Below are 20174 nucleotides of genomic sequence, written 5' to 3'. Positions count from 1 at the left end.
CCACGTCCTTAAAATTCACTGAGTAGTACAGTTAACCACTTGCGCACCTTTATGAAGGTATATTATACTTAAAAATTAATTTTGGTAAATTTTAGAATTTGTAGATATCCATTATCAGTATTTTGTGAATATAATTAAATTATAAAACCAGAAAGAAAGTTTCTTCATGTAGTATGAAGGTACCTTTATGAAGAAGACGAATATATCATTTCGGTTTGTTCTTACAAGAATTCATTCACTGAAAGTTAACTCCGCAAACTTTTCAGAACTTCATATAACTTAGAGATACAATTAAGGTATTTTAGGGACTTAAAAGGATCTTAATACACAGCCTTATTACAATTTGAAATGATATGACAAGTATTATATGCAATAGTAATTACGGACACCTGGTGGCGCTGCAGGCTAAGCGTGTGGAAAAATGGGCTCTGCCAATGCCGCAGACGCCATTGAGCTGGAAATCAGAACTCTGAAGCTCCCCCAATGAAGGAGGCATTTTAAGCAAGCTTCGGGAGACAGATCTTCAGACAAGGCATCCTTACAAGTGCACGTCAGATAGAAACATTTAACTCAAGATTATTTAACCAAATCATCTGAGTGGATTGTATACCGAGTTGAAGGAACTGCACCTTCTGGACGGATTTGAACAATGCAGACTGCTCTAGCAAAACCCCCGCAGAAAAGGCAAGTCATTTTTCTTGCTATACTGTTGTTTTTGTGGGGGGCTGACTCTAAGGCGATTAGATATTCCATTCCAGAAGAAACAGAAAGCGGCTACTCTGTGGCCAACCTGGCAAAAGATCTGGGGCTCAGGGTGGGGGAGCTGGCCATTCGGGGAGCACGAATCCACCACAAAGGCAGCAAACAGCTCTTGCAGCTTGATGTAAAAACCGGCAATTTGCTTCTACAGGAAAAACTAGACCGGGAGGTACTGTGTGGGGCTACAGAACCCTGTGTATTACATTTCCAACTGTTACTGGAAAACCCAGTGCAGTTGTTTCAAGTTGATGTGCATCTCACAGATGTAAATGACCATTCTCCTGAGTTCCTAGACAGGGAAATGATCCTTAGAATCCCAGAGAGCGCCCAGCCAGGGACTGTGTTTGCTTTGAAATCAGCTCAGGACTTGGACATGGGTAGGAACAGTGTTCAGAACTACACAATCAGCCCCAACTCCTATTTTCGTGTTGCTATTCACAATCGCGGAGATGGCAGAAAATACCCAGAGCTGGTGTTGGACAAAGCCCTGGACCGGGAGGAAGAGTCTGAACTCAGTTTAATCCTCACAGCGCTGGATGGTGGGGCGCCGCCCAGGTCTGGAACCGTCATAGTTCGCATTGAGGTGGTAGACATTAATGATAATGCCCCCGAATTTTTACAGTCCCTGTATGAGGTACAGGTTCCTGAGAACAGTCCCATAAGCTCCTTAGTTCTCATTGTCTCTGCGAAAGATTTAGATGCAGGAACTCATGGGAGTGTAGTCTATTCTTTATTTGAAGGTGACGAAATTTCTCAACCATTTGTAATACACGAAAAAACAGGAGAAATTCGTCTGCAAAGGGCATTGGATTTCGAGACAACTCAATATTATAACGTGGAAATTGTAGCCACAGACAGTGGGGGCTTCTCAGGAAAATGCACAGTGGCCATAGAAGTGGTGGATGTGAATGACAATGCTCCTGAACTAACCATGTCGACACTCAGCAGCTCTATCCCAGAAAACTCCCCAGAGACTGTAGTTGCCATTTTCAGCGTTTCTGATCCAGACTCTGGGGACAATGGTAGGATGGTTTGCTCCATAGAAAACGATCTCCCCTTCTTCTTGAAGCCCACATTTGAAAACTTTTACACCTTGGTGACAGAGAGGCCGCTGGACAGAGAGAGCAGAGCAGAGTACAACATCACCATCACAGTCACTGACTTGGGGTCACCTAGGTTGAATACCCAGCACAACATAACTGTTGTCATCTCTGACGTCAACGACAACGCCCCTGCCTTCACGCAAACGACATACACGCTGTTGGTGCATGAGAACAACAGCCCCGCCCTGCACATAGGCAGTGTCAGCGCCACAGACAGAGACTCAGGCACCAATGCCCAGATCACCTACTGGCTGCTGCCAAACCAGGACCTGCACCTGCCCCTCGCCTCGCTGGTCTCCATCAACGCAGACAATGGGCAGCTGTTTGCGTTGAGGGCGCTGGACTTCGAGGCCCTGCAGGCATTCGAGTTCCGCGTGGGCGCCACAGACCAAGGCTCGCCTACACTCAGCAGCCAGGCGCTGGTGCGAGTGGTGGTGCTGGACGACAATGACAACTCGCCCTTCGTGCTGTACCCAATGCAGAACGCCTCTGTGCCCTGCACTGAGCTGGTACCCAGGGCGGCAGAGCAGGGCTACCTGGTCACCAAAGTGGTGGCAGTGGACGGAGACTCGGGTCAGAACGCCTGGCTGTCATACCAGCTGGTCAAGGCCACGGAGCCAGGGCTGTTTGGCGTGTGGGCGCACAATGGCGAGGTGCGCACCGCCAGGCTGCTGAGCGAGCGCGACGCGGCCAGGCACAGGCTGGTGGTGCTGGTCAAGGACAATGGCGAGCCTCCGCTGTCTGCCAGCGTCACGCTGCACGTGCTGCTGGTGGATGGCTTCTCCCAGCCCTACCTGCCGCTCCCGGAAGAGGCGCCAGAGCGCGCGCAGGGGGGCCCTCTCTCTGTCTACTTGGTCATCGCCTTGGCTTCGGTGTCATCTCTCTTCCTCTTCTCTGTGCTGGTGTTCCTGGTTGTGAGACTGTGCAGGAGGCGCAGGGTGGACTCGCAGGGTGTCTGTTCTATGCCTGAGGGTCACTTTCCTGGCCACCTGGTGGATGTCAGTGGTACAGGGACCCTGTCCCAGAACTACCAGTATGAGGTTTGTTTGACCAGAGACTCTGGGAATAGGGACTTCAAGTTCCTGAAACCTGTATATCCAATCCTACCTCCTCAGAGCGCTAGAGAAGAAAACTAGTAAAATGCTAATTTTCTGTAGTATGTTGGTTTCCTTAGATATCTGTTTATGTCGTGGTATTCTCTATCATTACCCATTTTTCGGATTAAAAGTTGGAGTAGGTCATGGAGGAAACGTTCTCTTTAAGATATAGGTTTGATTTGCCTTCCATTTGTTACTTGAAGTTTATCTTGTCTGATTTGGGGAAAATGAATTTTACTTTATTGCATTATTATACACTGCCATTCCAAATTTGTACATGGGTTTATTTTTCCTGATATTTTTCCTGTTTTTTTGATATTTCTCATTATAAACTGTCTTAATCAATTCAACTCTTAAATGTATTTTTCTGATGTCCCACTCATTCTGTTTCATCCCACTCTAAGGATTTTTATGCTAAATGGAAAAATGTTTTATTCACTTTAATGATTTTCAAAGGAAAATATATATATATATATATATATATATATATATATATATATATATATATATATGATTGCAAGTCCAGGATGTGAGAAACATAATAAAAATACAACAATATCTACTCTTCTCTTCCAGCTCTAAGCCCCATTGTCTAAAATTTTTTGAATAAACTTTTTAATTGCAGTATAGCAATTAATTAAAGAAAATGGGACTAAATATTCAGCTTGGTGTATTTCCACAAAGCAAATAGCACCAGAAACCTGAGGAAATGAAAAATTTGTACTGCACTCTTTGCAAAGGACTCCTTATGGTCACTGCTAACCCAAGTATAAACCAATATGCTGACTTTCCACAGCATAGTTTTGCCTCATTAAATTTATATAAATGGAATAATAGAGTATAAACTGCTTTGTGTCTAGTTGCTTTCACTCAATATTTATGAAATTTATTCCTATTGCTGCTGTTAAATATTTCCTTCTCACTGCTGTATTGTACTTCACTCTATGAGTATGCCAAAATTTATTAATTATTCTCTAGAGGGATATATGATTTGGTCTAAGGTCTGAAGATTATGAATAACACTGCTCTGAATGTTCTTGTACATATCTTTTGATAAGATGAATATATGAAGTTCTTTTGGACATGTACACCTGGGGGGTGGGTAGAATTGCTGCTCATGTAGTAGGCACATATTCAGTTAGTGGTTATTTCCCAAATTGGTTGAGCCATTTACACTATTGACAATGTGTGGATGTACCCATTCCTTCTTATTTTTGTCAACTTGTGGTATTGTCTGTTTTTTAAATTTTAGTCCATTAGCACTTTCAAATACTTTTAAAAAATCTTATAACATTTACTTCCTTAATATTAGTTAATATATTTATAATTGTTTTGGGTTGAATTGAGCTACCATCCCTGCCATATGAAATCTGAAGTCCTACTACCTCAGAATATGACCTTGTTCAGATATGGGTCCTACAAAGAGAGAATTACATTAATATTGGGTGGTTTGTGTAGGCCCTAAACCAATAAAACTGGTCTCTTTATAAAAGTAAATTAGGACATGGAGAAAAGACAGACACATGTTGCACAGAGATGATCATGTCAAGTTGCTGGAATAAGATCATCATCTACAGGAAAGGAGAGAGTCTTCAGAATTTAAAAATCCTGACAACACCTTGACCTTAGACTTACATCCTCCAGAACTGTGAGAAAATAAATACCTGTCGGTTAAGCCACCCATTCTGATGCATTTGTTATGGCAATCCTACAAACTGTGTATGAGTAAGAATTTTTCAAACTTTTTTCTTTAGACAATTTACTATTATGATTTCTGGGTACTAAACTAAAAAAACCTTCAATTATTTGTTCTTCATATAGCCTATATTATTATTTTAGGTACTTCTCTTGTCAAATTGAAAAGTCCATTTATTATCAATTAACAATAGCCTCACTGATTTTTTGTATGAATAAAATGCAGACATTCTTATTCTTTCTTTCATAATGTCTCCCTTACATTTTACAGTCTCCCTCTGTCTTTAAACACGTCTTGTCTATAGATATGTTTTAGTAACTGAAAATACGTATTTGAAATTTACTTTTTGTGACAATATAAATTATAATTCCCTACAATCAAAGATTACCAAGAACACATTTTATCAAAACAAAGTTTGGGTTACTGACTCATTGTAGTAATGAAAACTGTAGAAAATAGGAAACTGTGGATCACCTTAGTAACAGGGTTACTTTTGTACTACTTATAAAGGAGTTCTAGGATTTGAGTTTGTGATAGGAAATTTTGGAGAGGGTTTAAGGAAGTATGGGTTAGCTCTGGATTAGATGCTTTAAGAAAATGGGAAAGAAATGTATGATTAGCTATTTCACTGTTTCGTTGAGGAATTGAGGAGAACAAGGTGAAATGAAAGTATAATTGGTGAAAAAGCAACATTCACTCATATTTGCAAGGAAGTGGAGGTCTTTGGTCATTGTCCTGGTTTGAACAATATTCTTATTTTGGCTTGTGCTCAACCATGGAGTAATTTTATTTTCATCTTGCTCAATCAGAATCACCAAAGTCTTTTTTGATATTGGTGTTGGGTGAGATAGTTCATGTTCTGAATGGAGATCTTGACCTACCTGAGAGTGTCAGGACAGTCCCTGATTCTCTCTCAAAATATTGTTCCTTATGTAGCCATAGTACTTGGGATAAGGACTATCATACCTGCTCTTTGGATCTAACATTGTGCTTCCTGTGTTATTGAAAACAGTATGTTCCTAAAATCAAGATAAAATAGATTCACCTTTTAAACTTCTTGAGTTAACCCTATCTCATCTTCACAGTTTTTCAAAATCTCAATCATGAATTCAACTTCTCATATTTCCTACCTGGAGCCTTCTATCTTTTTGCTTCTACTAGAATTAAATGTTCTCTGCATCTGTACCAAACTGCTCTCTGGTCTTCATTCTCTCCTACTTAATTTCATTGTGTGATGGGACACTCATCCCCTTCTTTCCTTTTTCATTCCCTTCCTTTGCTATAGTACATCCTCAAATCCTCTAAGAGTATGTATAGAAAAACTTACTGTGTATTTACACGCCTGAAAATGTACTTAGTTTTCCCTCCTACTCAATTGATGATTCAGTGGATAGAGAATTCTTGCTATGAAATTTAAAATCATTTATCTATTGATTATTTATCCACAATTTTATAAGAAATCTTACCCAATATGATTCTTGTTCCTTTTTGTTCTCTCTCCTACATATAATATAAAAGTATATAAATTATATGTATATGCAAAATAATATATGTAATTTCTCTCTCCTTCCTTCCCTCTCAAATTTTAGAATTTTATCTATTAGGAGATTTGAATTTCACAATATTGTTATATTCTTTTTCATTCATTTTCTGAACCCTCATATACTTATGTTTTCCCACAATTCATATATTTTTACCTCTGAGAAATTTCATTTCTACCATTATTCCATTAATAATTGTATCCCTAAGTTTATACTGTTATTTCTGAGATTTGAACTTGTCAGATTATTGAACATCCATAATTATTTCTCTGTGTCTTATATTAATGTTTGATTGTATTTACTTTATATTCTGATGTCTCTCACTTTGAGTTCATTCTAGTGAATTGTTAATTTTTGGTGTTATATTTAAATCCCTAGGAACTTTGTTTTTGATTGAATCTTTAATATGGTATCATTTCAGATGTTTTATAACTCACTTCATTTCTTGAATTATCTGTTTCCTACAGAGTACATTTTTCTTTTCCTTTCCTTTCATTTCTTTCTTGTTCTTTTTTGATACAAATTAATTTTTTTCTTATGTCTTGTTCTCCCCGGTTATCTGTTTATATGTAAGAAAGAACTGGATAGATTATTTAAAGCAGCTGATGTTTTATATATATTCTCTGCCTTTGTATTATAGGCTGGGCTCCACTCAGGCCTCTGTTAAGTAAAAATTCTGAGAAGGTGCTTTGTGAGAGGCAGTGCAGGGCCAGGTTTATAATATCAGATGTGACTTTTTGGTGGGCTGTGATGAATGGGCAGGGAGCTCTTTTCAAGAAGTGACCCTTGAAATGCCCAAATGCAAAAGACTCTAATCTGGGATTCCAAAATTTCCACTAAATATCTTATCTTCTCTGAACGATTCCTTTTTTCTAAGTTGTAATTGGACACAATACCTTTATTTAATTTCTTTTTATATGGTGCTGAGGATTAAGGAATGCACTGTTTGGGTCATGTCAATAATCAGTAAATCTTAAGCGAAAGTAATAGACAACTAATAGATACCCTAATGCAAAGATTGCAGGAATGTTAGCATTATCTGAAAGAAAATTCCAAAACAGACTTCATGAAGTGCTTCAAAAATTATGAACATAGTTAAAATAAATGAAAAATAAATGAAATAATAAAATAAATGAAAAATCAAAACTCCAAATGAATTTTAAACAGAGTAAACCAAAAGAAATCCACACCAAGATATATTATATTCAAATATCTGAAAACCAAAAGTAACGGAAATACCTTGAAAACTGTGAGAAAAAAAATGATACCTTATCTATAAGACAGTAACAGTTTGAATGACAGTAGATTTTTTTTCAAAAACCATAGAGGATAGCTGGCATGGTGGCACATAACTGTTATTCCAGCAACTCAGGAGGCTGAGGAAGGAGGATCACAAGTTTAATGCCAGCCTCCACAACTTAGTGAGATCCTTTCTAAAAATAAAAAATAAAAAGGTCTGGGGATGTTTTCAATGGTAGAGTGTTCCTGAGTCCAATCCCCCCTACTAAAAAATATTCAAATGCTAAAATAAAAGAACTGTTAATCCAAGATCTGATACCAAGTTTGAATATCCTCCAAAGATTTTATTGCTAGTAGACCTACTCATAAAAGAGGGGCTAAAGGAGGTTCTCCACAACCAAAGAAACAACTTTATTAAAAATTAATTTCTTGCAGTTATACACAATGGAGAGGTTGACTGTCATGTCTTCATATATGTACATAGGAAAGGCATGTCAGATTCATTCCACTTTCTTTCCTTTTCCTATCCCCACTCCCTTTCCTTCATTCCCCTTTTCTAATCTACTGAACTTCCATTTTCCACCCCAGACTATCATGCTAAGTGAAATAAGCCAAATCCAAAAAACCAAAGGTTGAATTTTTCTCTGATATTTGGAAAGAAACAACTTTTTAAAAATGTGGTATTATTATTTTTTGTCAATTGACCTTTATTTTATTTATTTATATGCAGTGCTGAGAATTGAACCCAGTGCTTCAGACATGCTAGGCAAGCACTTTACCACTGAGCTACAACCCCAATCCAGGAAAAAACTTTTAAAAGGAATCTTAACACCACTGAGAAAAAAAGAAAGAGCACAGGAAATAAATATATAAGTAAATAAAATAAGACTTTCCTTCACTTTTTATGTTTTCCAAAGCATAATGGATGATTATTCAAAATTGCTTGATGTGGTTCTAAATGTACATAGAGGAAATATCTAAGATGATTATATTATAAATTGAAAAGAGTAAAATGAAGTACATTTTCTCCACTTTAAATGCTAAAATGGTGACATTAGCAAACTAGTGTGTGTGTGTGTGTATAAAATACGTAGAGCAACCAGTCAAAGAGATGTACAAAGTGATACAATGAAAGGCATTATTTCATACCAAAATGAAATAATAAGGAAGTATTCTAATAATTCACAGGTAGTTAGGAAAAAGAGAAACAGAACTTCAGAAGTAAGTCTTTGCTTAGCTTGAATGAGGTCTTGGGTTTGATCCCTAGCACCACAAACAAAAGAAAACAAAACAAAAAGCAGAGATCAAACAGAAAAAAATAAAATAAAATGGCAGGCTCAAGCTCTAACATCAATAATTATATTAAATGTAAATAGTTAAACACATTAAGGCAAAGACATTGAAAGGATGGGTTTAAGAAATCATGACTATATATGCTCTATAAAAACCTTCAAATATGATGATACAGGCAGACTAAAAGTGAAAATGGAAAAATATTATAATAATATTAATAAGCAGTAATGGCTATATTAATGTCATATAGAGTTGCTATCAAAGAAAGAAAATTACCAGAGGTAGGATGATACATAATACAATGATAAAAGTAGAAAATGCAGGAATCCTAAATGTGTATACCTGAAAGCTTCGAGAAATGTGGAGCAAAAACTGACAGAATTAGGAGAAATAGACAAATCTACAGTTACAGTTGGAGACTTCCATGGCCTTCTCTCAATATCTATTTGATAAATTAGATAAATGAGTCAGAAAACTAGCAGAGATACAGAACTTATCAATAACATCAACCAATGACATCTCATCTCTATTTATAGAATATTCCATCTAACAAACACAGAATACAATTTTTTTCAAATGCTCACAGGATATATACATGATAGACCACATACTAGGTGGTAGAATAAACCTCAGCCAATTTAAAAGTAAAATCAGAAAGAATGAATTTCCAACTATAGTAGAGTCAAACAGAAAAATCAATAAAGGAAAGGTAACAGGAAAATATCCCCTTGGTCACACTTCTGAATAATCCATGAATCAACGAATTGGTCTCGAGTGAAGTTTAAAAATTCACTAAGTTTGATGAAAATGAAAATATAACATAGCCAAATTTGAAGGTTGTTCATGTGTGGGGAGGGGAAGGTGATAATATCTTTGCCTTCTGATTTATTTTTTCTGTGGGTCTCATATTGCTCTTTAAAATAGCCTATTATTTTTTTATTTGTTTTAATTAGTTACCCATGACAGTACAATGATCTTCACATATCATATATTTGAATCAAGTGGGATATAATTTCTCATTTTTCTGAGTGTACAGGTTGCAGAATCACATTTGTTATGCAGTCACGTATATACACACAGCAATAATAATGTCTATTTTATTCTGCTGTCTTTCCTTCCCCTTAGTCTATTGTTTTTTAAATGGAGGCCTTACCTCTCATATAACAAACTCTATGACAACCCCATAGTAATTAATAAAATATGTTATATAGGATAAACAAAGAGAAAAATGAAATACTTGAGCAGACATGTGATCACCTGATTTAAGACAATGATGTCACTTTAGAAATAATGGAGATCACCTTTTAATAAATGGTGCAAAGTAATTTGGGTATTCACATGAAAAAAGTGACCCCAACATTATTCACTTGAAAAAAGTAATTTAAAATTAATTATAGCATTCAACATGCAAAGTATAGTTATTAGTTTGTGAAAATATATCACATAAGAATTTTTTATGCCTTGGAATATGGAAAAGATTAACTAGTACACACAACTATTAACTTTAAATAAAATATATTGACAAATCAGGCCAAATTAAATATTTCTTGATCAATGTCACCATCATAAATTTTAGATACAAGCATAGATCCCAACTACTATGTATAATCATTGAGCTCTTAAAATTATAAAAAGTAAAAGCATAGAGTGGGAAAAGATATTTGCAACACATGTGTCTGAAAAGATATTTCCAGAATATAGAAGATAAGTTCTCCAGACTAATAAGGAAACAGGAAAATGTCCCAAATAGCAAGAATTTCAAAAGAATGTATACTAATGACCAATAAATTTTTGAAAATGGGCATGATTTCTTGGGCGATTGCAAATGCTAATCAAACCCACAAATGATATTACCACACACTCAGTAGAGTGGTTAAAACTGAAAAGACAACACCAAATGTTGATAAGGATATGAAGAACCTGGAACTCTCATACTTTGCTGGTATTACTCCAACTACTTTTGAAAAATAATTCATAATATTTACAAAATCTAAATATATATCTTGCATTAATGCACAACAATCTAAAGTCTATGAATATATTCAATATATATTGTGGTAGTACACCCCCCCCCCAAAAAAAAACCCTCAAAGCTGAAAAAACTCAAATTTTCAGCAACTGGAGAATGTACAACAATATAATGGTATATTCATACATCTGAATAAATACAAATCTACAGGAACAAAACAACTTAGAACAAGATGACACTGGTCATTTTACTTAATAGAATACTGAATGAAGGTCAACAACAGTAAAACTCTATAGCTTTATTGTATAAAAGTTCAAAAGAAGGCAGAGATAACTATGATAATAGAAATCAGGATAGTGCTTATCTTTTTGGAGGGAGGGTAAAAACAATGAAATAAAGAGAGTTCTTGGGTCTTGGCAGTGTTTCAACTTTTAATCTAGAATATTTTTATAGAAGTGTATACACTTTGTTAAAATTTGCTGAGTTGATATTCACTGTGGTATATTCATATATTTACATATGAAAGATTGGTCAGATTCATTCCACTGTTACTGCCCAACCCATCCCGCCTTCCTCCCCTCCAACTGCTCTACTGATCTTTCCTCTAGTTTGATGGAATACACCTTTCTTCCAGACATTTTTCCATTAGCTTCTACATACGACAGCAAATATTCAAACTTTGACTTTGGAGGCTGAAGGAGAAAATTATTTACATGCCTTTGTCATTATATCAAAGAGTATTGTAATCTTATATATAAATAAAAAGAATGAGTGTGAAGTACATACGAGAGGAAAAAAAGGATATCAGTTAGCCAAAATCTTTCCCTATTTTTAATTTTTAAAAATGTACTTGCTTGTACACTTATGATTTGAGATATTTTATGTTGGCATGTTATACTTCAAAATGAAAGTTAATTTTGTGAATAGAAATTTTTGTAGATATCCATTATAATTTCTTAAATACAATCGAATTATAAACCCACAAGAAAAGTTTCTTCAAAAGAAACTTTCATGTTCTTTAAAAGAAAATGAAGAGAATACTCATATATATCACATCAGTCTGTTCTTACAGTATTCTTTCACTGAAAATCAACTCAGAAAACGTTTATTTAGAACATCTAATAACTAGGATATAAAATTAAGGGTACTTTTGTGATTAAAAGGTTCCTAATACACACCAGATTTAGAATTTGGTCTGAAATGCAAATATTATATGCAATAATAAGTAAGGACGCCTGGTGGCGCTGCAGGTTAAGCGTGTGAATAATGGGCTCTGGATGCCACGGACGCCATTGAGCTGGGAATCAGAACTCTGAAAGCTCCACAAAAGAAGGCAGCATTTTAGATGAACTCCAAGAGACGGATCTTCGAAGAACTAATCGTCCTAAGTGCATGTCAGAAAAAAAAAATATTTAACTCAAGTTTATTTAACTAAATCATCTGAGTGGATTGTATACCGGGTTGAAGGAACTGCACCTTCTGGACGGATTTGAACAATGCAGACTGCTCTAGCAAAACCCCCGCAGAAAAGGCAAGTCATTTTTCTTGCTATGCTGTTGTTTTTGTGGGAGGCTGACTCTGAGGCAATTAGATATTCCATTCCAGAAGAAATAGAAAGCGGCTACTCTGTGGCCAACCTGGCAAAAGATCTGGGGCTCAGGGTGGGGGAGCTGGCCACTCGGGGAGCACGAATCCATCACAAAGGCAGCAAACAGCTCTTGCAGCTTGATGTAAAAACCGGCAATTTGCTTCTACAGGAAAAACTAGACCGGGAGGTACTGTGTGGGGCTACAGAACCCTGTGTATTGCATTTCCAACTGTTACTGGAAAACCCGGTGCAGTTGTTTCAAATTGATGTGCAACTCATAGATGTAAATGACCATTCTCCAGAGTTCCTAGACAGGGATATGATCATTAGAATCCCAGAGAGCGTCCAGCCAAGGTCTGTGTTTGCTTTGAAATCAGCTCAGGACTTGGACATGGGTAGCAACAGTGTTCAGAACTACACAATCAGCCCCAACTCCTATTTTCGTGTTGCTACTCACAACCGCGGTGATGGCAGAAAATACCCAGAGCTGGTATTGGGTAAAGCCCTGGACCGGGAGGAAGAGCCTGAGCTCAGTTTAACTCTCACAGCGCTGGATGGTGGGGAGCCGCCCAGGTCTGGGACTGTCACAGTTCGCATTGAAGTGATAGACATCAATGATAATGCCCCTGAATTTTTACAGTCCCTTTATGAGGCACAGGTTCCTGAGAACAGTCCCATAAACTCATTAGTTCTTGTTGTCTCTGCTCGAGATATAGATGCAGGAACTTATGGGCGTGTATCCTACTCTTTACTAGAAGGTGATGAAGTTTCTCAACCATTTGTAATACATGAAAAAACAGGAGAAATTCATCTGCAAAGAGCATTGGATTTTGAAGCAACCCAACATTATATCATAGAAATTGAAGCAACAGATGGTGGAGGCCTTGTGGGAAAATGCACAGTGGCCATAGAAGTGGTGGATGTGAATGACAATGCTCCTGAACTAACCATGTCGACACTCAGCAGCTCTATCCCAGAAAACTCCCCAGAGACTGTAGTTGCCATTTTCAGCGTTTCTGATCCAGACTCTGGGGACAATGGTAGGATGGTTTGCTCCATAGAAAACGATCTCCCCTTCTTCTTGAAACCCACATTTAAGAACTTTTATACCTTGGTGACAGAGAGGCCGCTGGACAGAGAGAGCAGAGCAGAGTACAACATCACCATCACAGTCACTGACTTGGGGTCACCTAGGTTGAATACCGAGTACAGCATAACTGTTGTCATCTCTGACGTTAACGACAACTCCCCTGACTTTACACAAACCTCCTATATGCTGTCAGTGCGCGAGAACAACAGCCCTGCTCTACACATAGGCAGTGTCAGCGCCACAGACAGAGACTCAGGCACCAATGCCCAGATCACCTACTCGCTGCTGCCAACCCAGGACCCACACCTGCCCCTCGCCTCGCTGGTCTCCATCAACGCAGACAATGGGCAGCTGTTCGCGCTGAGGGCGCTGGACTTCGAGGCCCTGCAGTCATTCGAGTTCCACGTGGGCGCCACAGACCAAGGCTCGCCTACACTCAGCAGCCAGGCGCTGGTGCGAGTGGTGGTGCTGGACGACAATGACAACTCGCCCTTCGTGCTGTACCCAATGCAGAACGCCTCTGCGCCCTGCACAGAGCTGGTGCCCAGGGCGGCAGAGCAGGGCTACCTGGTCACCAAGGTGGTGGCGGTGGATGGAGACTCGGGTCAGAACGCCTGGCTGTCATACCAGCTGGTCAAGGCCACGGAGCCCGGGCTGTTTGGCGTGTGGGCGCACAATGGCGAGGTGCGCACCGCCAGGCTGCTGAGTGAGCGCGACGCGGCCAGGCACAGGCTGGTGGTGCTGGTCAAGGACAATGGCGAGCCTCCGCTGTCTGCCAGCGTCACGCTGCACGTGCTGTTGGTGGATGGCTTCTCCCAGCCCTACCTGCCGCTCCCGGAAGTGGCGCCCGAGCGCGCGCAGGGGGACTCGCTCACTGTCTACTTGGTCATCGCCTTGGCCTCTGTGTCATCGCTCTTCCTCTTCTCTGTGCTGGTGTTCGTGGCGGTGCGGCTGTGCAGGAGGCGCAGGGCGGCGCCGCTGGGTGTCTGCTCTGTGCCTGAGGGCCACTTTCCTGGACACCTGGTGGATGTTAGCGGCACTGGGACCTTGTCCCAGAGCTACCAGTATGAGGTATGTCTTGCTGGAAACTCTGGGTCTGGTGAGTTCAAGTTCCTGAAACCAATATTCCCCAATCTCTTGCTTCAGAACACTGGGAACTAAGGAAAACCTGCAAATAACTTTTATAGTTTTGTATTTAATTAATTATTGTATTTGTTTCAATTAATCTATTAATCTGGGCAACTATTCTTACAATACCTTTCTCAAATATTGATAGCACTATACCAACAATATTCTTTCTCTGGTAGTGCTTAATATATTTTTGTGTATGGCTGGTATTCATTATAATTAGCATTTAAATGACACTATTTATGAGTATGTGTTTTCTCCCCATTTGACCTTCTTGGTGAATACTATTTCTCTAAGTAGAAATTACTCAAATAGTGCTCAAATTTTATTTTTAGCAACTTCTTAAATTAGTTAATATTAAAGCTTTTATGAAACCTTGAATTGTTATTACTTGTAGTGCCAGTGTTTACCATATAACTTCCTCTTTCAACTCTAGAGTGTTTGAAATTTCGTTTTATTTCATTGGTGCTGGGTATAGATGCTCAAATTTCCTGCATGCTAATCAAGCACGTATTCCACTGATCTTGACACCCAGGTGAAATTCTTTATATTTATCTTGGCATTTCTCATTGAGTACACTACCAACTTAAGCTCTCTGAAGAAATGTAAGCATGAAACTTAGCATAATTTTTTTTCTCCCAAATTGTATATAAATATTTACTTTGTTAAAATGTCTCTATACTAAAACTGTGGCCTGTTATGAGCAACACATGTTAGAGATTATCTTAAACATTTGGTTACTGCATATCTACTGCATTATATTTTCATAAACATTAATATTAAATTAAAAATAATTCTCATCTACAAATACTAAAGAGAACATCTTTGTAATTTCTTATTTGTTTCACTAAATGAAACTGTTAAGGGGCTGAGGGCATGACCCAATGGTAGAGCATGCATGCATATATGCTAAGCCTGGTTTCAATTCCCAGCACCAAAGCAAAAAAATATTTTTTTTTAGAAATTCTGTTAAAGAACATCTTGGTATAATCCTTTAAAAAATAATCTTAGAATCTGAAATAAACCCTAAGCTTCTCCAAAGAATTTGGGACTCCTGAGGGCATCATATATGTTCTTACCCTTTCCTTTTGGCCCATAAATACAAGTTTAAGTGTAGGAGACTTTTGTTTGTCATTGTCACCACTAGGTATGCAGTAACCAAATAAGTTATGTAATATCTAACATCATATATTAAAATAAGTAATATTTTATTTCTGAATACATTGGAACAGTAATTAATTTACCTGAATTATAATTGTTTTTGTTGCATTCAATAAGCCAAGTAGGTGAATTATGTGATTTCTAACTAGTAAATTTATATGAATAAAACTATAAGAAAATTTCTTTGGAATTTTGGCAAAACATGAACAATTGAAAAGCTTGCTATAATCTAAACACATTTGTGTTTTAATCTCAAATATCATTCTACTGGAGTTTACAGTACATGAATTTTTCCCCTGAGTTACTCTTTTATTTCCCCTAAGGATAAAATGAAATAAAAAAGGTAAATTACTTAACATTTGTTATTCTTGAAATATAATTTTCCAATTTAAGTTAGGAAGAGAGAAAAGTGAGAAAAGAAACACAAACATGTAAGATACAAATATAGAAGTCAATGGTAATGACTTCTCCATTTATTAGAAATTTAAATTAAACAGTTTTTATGTATGATAATAAGAAATAGGGTTGAAGGTTTTACCAATATATTTCAACACACAAAAAACCAAGTTCATTTTTGTTTATGCTAGGTTAGTCTAATTTATATAATCACCTAAATGACACTGGACAAATAAACACCCATTCCACTTTATCCTTGGAAAAAGAATGGATCATTCCTTACCAATAAGAGCCCATCACAAGGCTACAGAACAGATCGACTTTTTGAAATTCACTAATTGGAATTTAGCAATAAACACTGTAAAATTTCACAACATGATATACCTCATAAAATGTGCCAGTTTGATGGCCACAGGAAAAAAAATAGAGAATGGAAGAAAAATATCTTAATAATAACACTCATTTAAACATTTTTTTGTCTCTCAAATATACACAACTTTTGTAATTCCTTTGCTGTTGTTTTAGGCACAGCATGTAGTGAGTTCAATGCATTCTTTTTGGGAAGCAAATAGCACAGATCACTCAGATTGTCTCTTCATAATCAAAAGTTGCAAAAATGTATTTTTAAAGTGTTAAGTTAAAATTCATGAATACATTTGATGGAATTCTGCTTCCAGGTTAGATGGACTATCTGGCAGCAAAAAGCAACCATGAAAATTGGCTAAATATCAGAAATTACCTCTCTACAGCAACAGAGGTCAGATGATAGGATAAGAAATGAGTGGCTCAGGATTTCTGAAAAGAATGCTTTGGGATGAGAACTAAGTCCTACAGTCAGTTTTCTTCCAAGAAAATTTGCTAAGTCAGGAAACAACAGATTCTTAACAGGGACAGACTAACTTCCATAGCCTTCCATAGTCTGTAAGATTCAAGCTCAGGATCAGTTTCCCCATTCAGGTCACTTGTCAAACTCAGCACAGTCCAGGGCAGAAGTCTAAAAACCCAAGTGGAAAATTCTTAGAAAGCAGGATGAAATTTTCTTTAATATTTGAAGATTAGAGTTTGGGATCTGCCATGGGAAGAGGCATAGAAAATATACCAATTTTTCAATTGACAATTCTGTAGACAAGGTACTTTTTAGGATAGTAAGGAACCTTGACTAAATTAAGTGCCTTTCACTTTAGCCCAATTTGACTAGTTAGAGTTCTATCAGGCCAACAGAGGAAAAAGTGAACCCTCCTGGTTCAATATCACTTTGATCCTGGACATCTTTTTACATAAATATCGAGAATTCAGTAAAAAGTTACAAGCCACCTACACACAAAACTGGATGATCTGAGTAAAATCAAGAGAAAAAACACAAAATAAATGACTTCAAGATAATCTAGATAGTAGAATTAATGTTAGAATAAGCATGAATAATATGTCAAAAATAAGGAACAATAGAGAAAATAGATGTAAAGAGAATTTCACCTGACAATTGAAATCTTAAAATGGACATTCATTCTTTAGCTGCAAAATTATAATATTTGATGTAAAACTGTTGAAATAGTTTAATGTCATAGATATAAAAGACTACAGGATTAGTGGAAGTGAGACAGATCAATATAAAATATTCAAATAGGAACCCAAATATAATAAAAAACAACATTAATGAAAAACTCTAACTTACATATGATTATAATCCTAGAAGGATAAGAGGGAATAGAGTGGTAATAAGCAGTATTTAAACAGTTAATGACCAAGAATTTTCCAAAATTGTGTCTTTAAGTCTTCAAGATACTCAGAGAAACCCAATCAGGATAAAAATTTTTTAAAAGTCTAAAAATCAAAACCAAAAGTCAAGATACAAGTCAAAGAGAAAAAAAATCTCAAAAGGTATCACCTAAAATATCACATATTACTTTTAAAGAAGCAAAGGTAAAACTAACCTTCAACATGTGTTCTGAAACCAAAAGAAAAAAGAATAGCTTTTAAAGATAAGAAAATTATTAATAGACTATAATTCTATCACCAGCAAACATTTCCCTCAGCAATGAATTTGTCAAAGAAACAAAAACTGACAGAGTTAATCACAGTCACACCTGCACTAGTAGAAATACTTCCAGTGGAATTCATTTAGGCAGAAAGAAAACAGTTCTAAAAGGATCACAGATTTGCAGGAAGAAATAAAAAGACAGGAAGGGTAAATATAAATGATTGTTGATTTAATGTTGATTATACTGGGCACTATTAGTAGTTTCTTTAAGGATTTAAAATATGCATTAAATTTAAGTTCATAACAACAACAACAATGTGAGAGGTAGAGGCACAGATTTGGAGAGTCCTAATGTTTTAATTAAAATTATGGTGATATTCAGATCAATAATTTGTATTAGATTCTTATAGATCAAAGATCATGCTGTGATTTCTTGAATAGCCTCTTAAAGAATAACTAAAAAAACTATTTGATGGGAAATTTTTATATAACAAATATTTGAATACCAAAAGAAGAACAAAATTTCTGGGATAAGTAAAAAATAATTAGATGTTAATTATAAATGGGAAGATATCAAATATTACATTAATAATACAATTAAGCTAACAGTATTGTACACCAGATTTAAGAAAAACTCAATATTGCTATCATATGTATGTGTATGTGATAGAACACAGAAAATTGAAAGTTTAAAAATGGAATAAGGTATGTACTACAAATACTAGCCTTTCAGTGTAGCTATATTCACAAAAGACCAAGGAGACTTTAAGGAAAGATACATTGCTAGGAAGAAAGAGAGATGTTTTATAATAATATGAAAATATAACAGAAATATGTGAGAAAGATTTCCCCATAAGAAATATTTTTACTACAGAGTAAAAAAAAGTCAAATTGATGAAGTACAAATGAAAAGTAGACAAACCACAAACCTCTCAATTCTGATAGAATAAGAAGACAAAACACATATGTGCCCCTGTATATACACACATATACACATACAAGAATATTGAAGATATCAATAACACAAAACATATTGAAATACATCAACATCCATAGCACACTCATGCATACACATATTTGAAATATGAAAATTGCCCATATTCTGGGTTATAAAACAAGCCTCATTTTAAAATAAAAGACATTGAGATGACTCATTATACTTTTTGACTACAGCAGAATAAAGAAAAAAGTGAAAATATGACAAATCCCCAAATGCTTCAAAATTAATTAATAAAACCCAAATCAAATTTGAAATCACAGCAGAAATTTCCAAACATTTTCAAATATGCAAAGTTTAAGAACTGACGCATATACTCCACTGAACTTCTATTCTGTCTGCCCCTTAGTGTGGATTAACTTTCACATATTAGAGAATACATTTGAACTTTAATTTTTTTTTGGATTGACCTATTTCACTTAGCATGATAGTCTCCGATCCATCCATTTACTAGCAAATGTCATAAAGTCATTTTTCTTTATGTCTGAGTAATACCCTGTTTGTATATATGCCACAATTTCTTTATCCATTCATCTGTTGGGCACCTAGGTTGGCTCCATAGCTTAGCTATTGTGAATTGTGCTGCTGTAAACATTGATGTGGCTGTATCACTGGAGTAAGTTGATTTTTAATCTGTCATAATCTTCATATGTATGTACATGAATAAACCACAGCGAATCTCACCATTGGGCACATCCAACAAGAAATTAATTTAAGAAAAAAATTATGGATAAATGGCAAAAAGATCAATAGAGGGAAGAGGGAAGGGGGTAAGGAGAGGGAAGGGGAAGGAGAGATACTAGGGTCTTAATTAGAACAAAATATATTCAATGCTTGTATAATAATGTCAAAATGGATTCTAATGTCATGTGTAACTAAAAAGAACCAATAAAAAGATTTTTGTGGGCTGGGGATGTGGCTCAGGCAGTAGCGCGCTCGCCTGGCATGCGTGCGGCCCGGGTTGGATCCTCAGCACCACATACCAACAAAGATGTTGTGTCCGCCAAGAATTCTCTCTCTCTCCTCTCTCAAAAAAATAAAAAAAATAAAAGCTACAAATCTGGAAATCATTCTTTATCATTTCCTTAAAAAAAAAAAAGAATTTTGCAATGAAGTGGTGTACAAAATTTAAAAAAACT

At 36.5% G+C, this 20174-nt stretch overlaps 1 protein-coding gene across 1 annotated transcript; it reads left to right on the top strand.

Annotated features, from left to right (window-relative positions):
* Positions 1–470: 470 nt before the first annotated feature.
* LOC308654463 (uncharacterized protein) lies at positions 471–19774 on the top strand. Its single transcript, XM_081303884.1, has 3 exons — positions 471–2997; positions 3091–3095; positions 12189–19774. The coding sequence occupies exons 1-3, from the start codon at positions 650–652 to the stop codon at positions 14534–14536; spliced, it is 4701 nt and encodes a 1566-aa protein (XP_081160010.1). The 5' UTR covers positions 471–649; the 3' UTR covers positions 14537–19774.
* Positions 19775–20174: the final 400 nt, after the last annotated feature.

This window comes from Spermophilus citellus (genome assembly GCF_964194105.1).
Source record: "Spermophilus citellus genome assembly, chromosome: 1".
Lineage (NCBI taxonomy): Eukaryota > Metazoa > Chordata > Mammalia > Rodentia > Sciuridae > Spermophilus > Spermophilus citellus.
The sequence above is the reverse complement of the archived record's forward strand: the minus strand, read 5'-3'. Positions and strand labels throughout refer to the sequence as shown.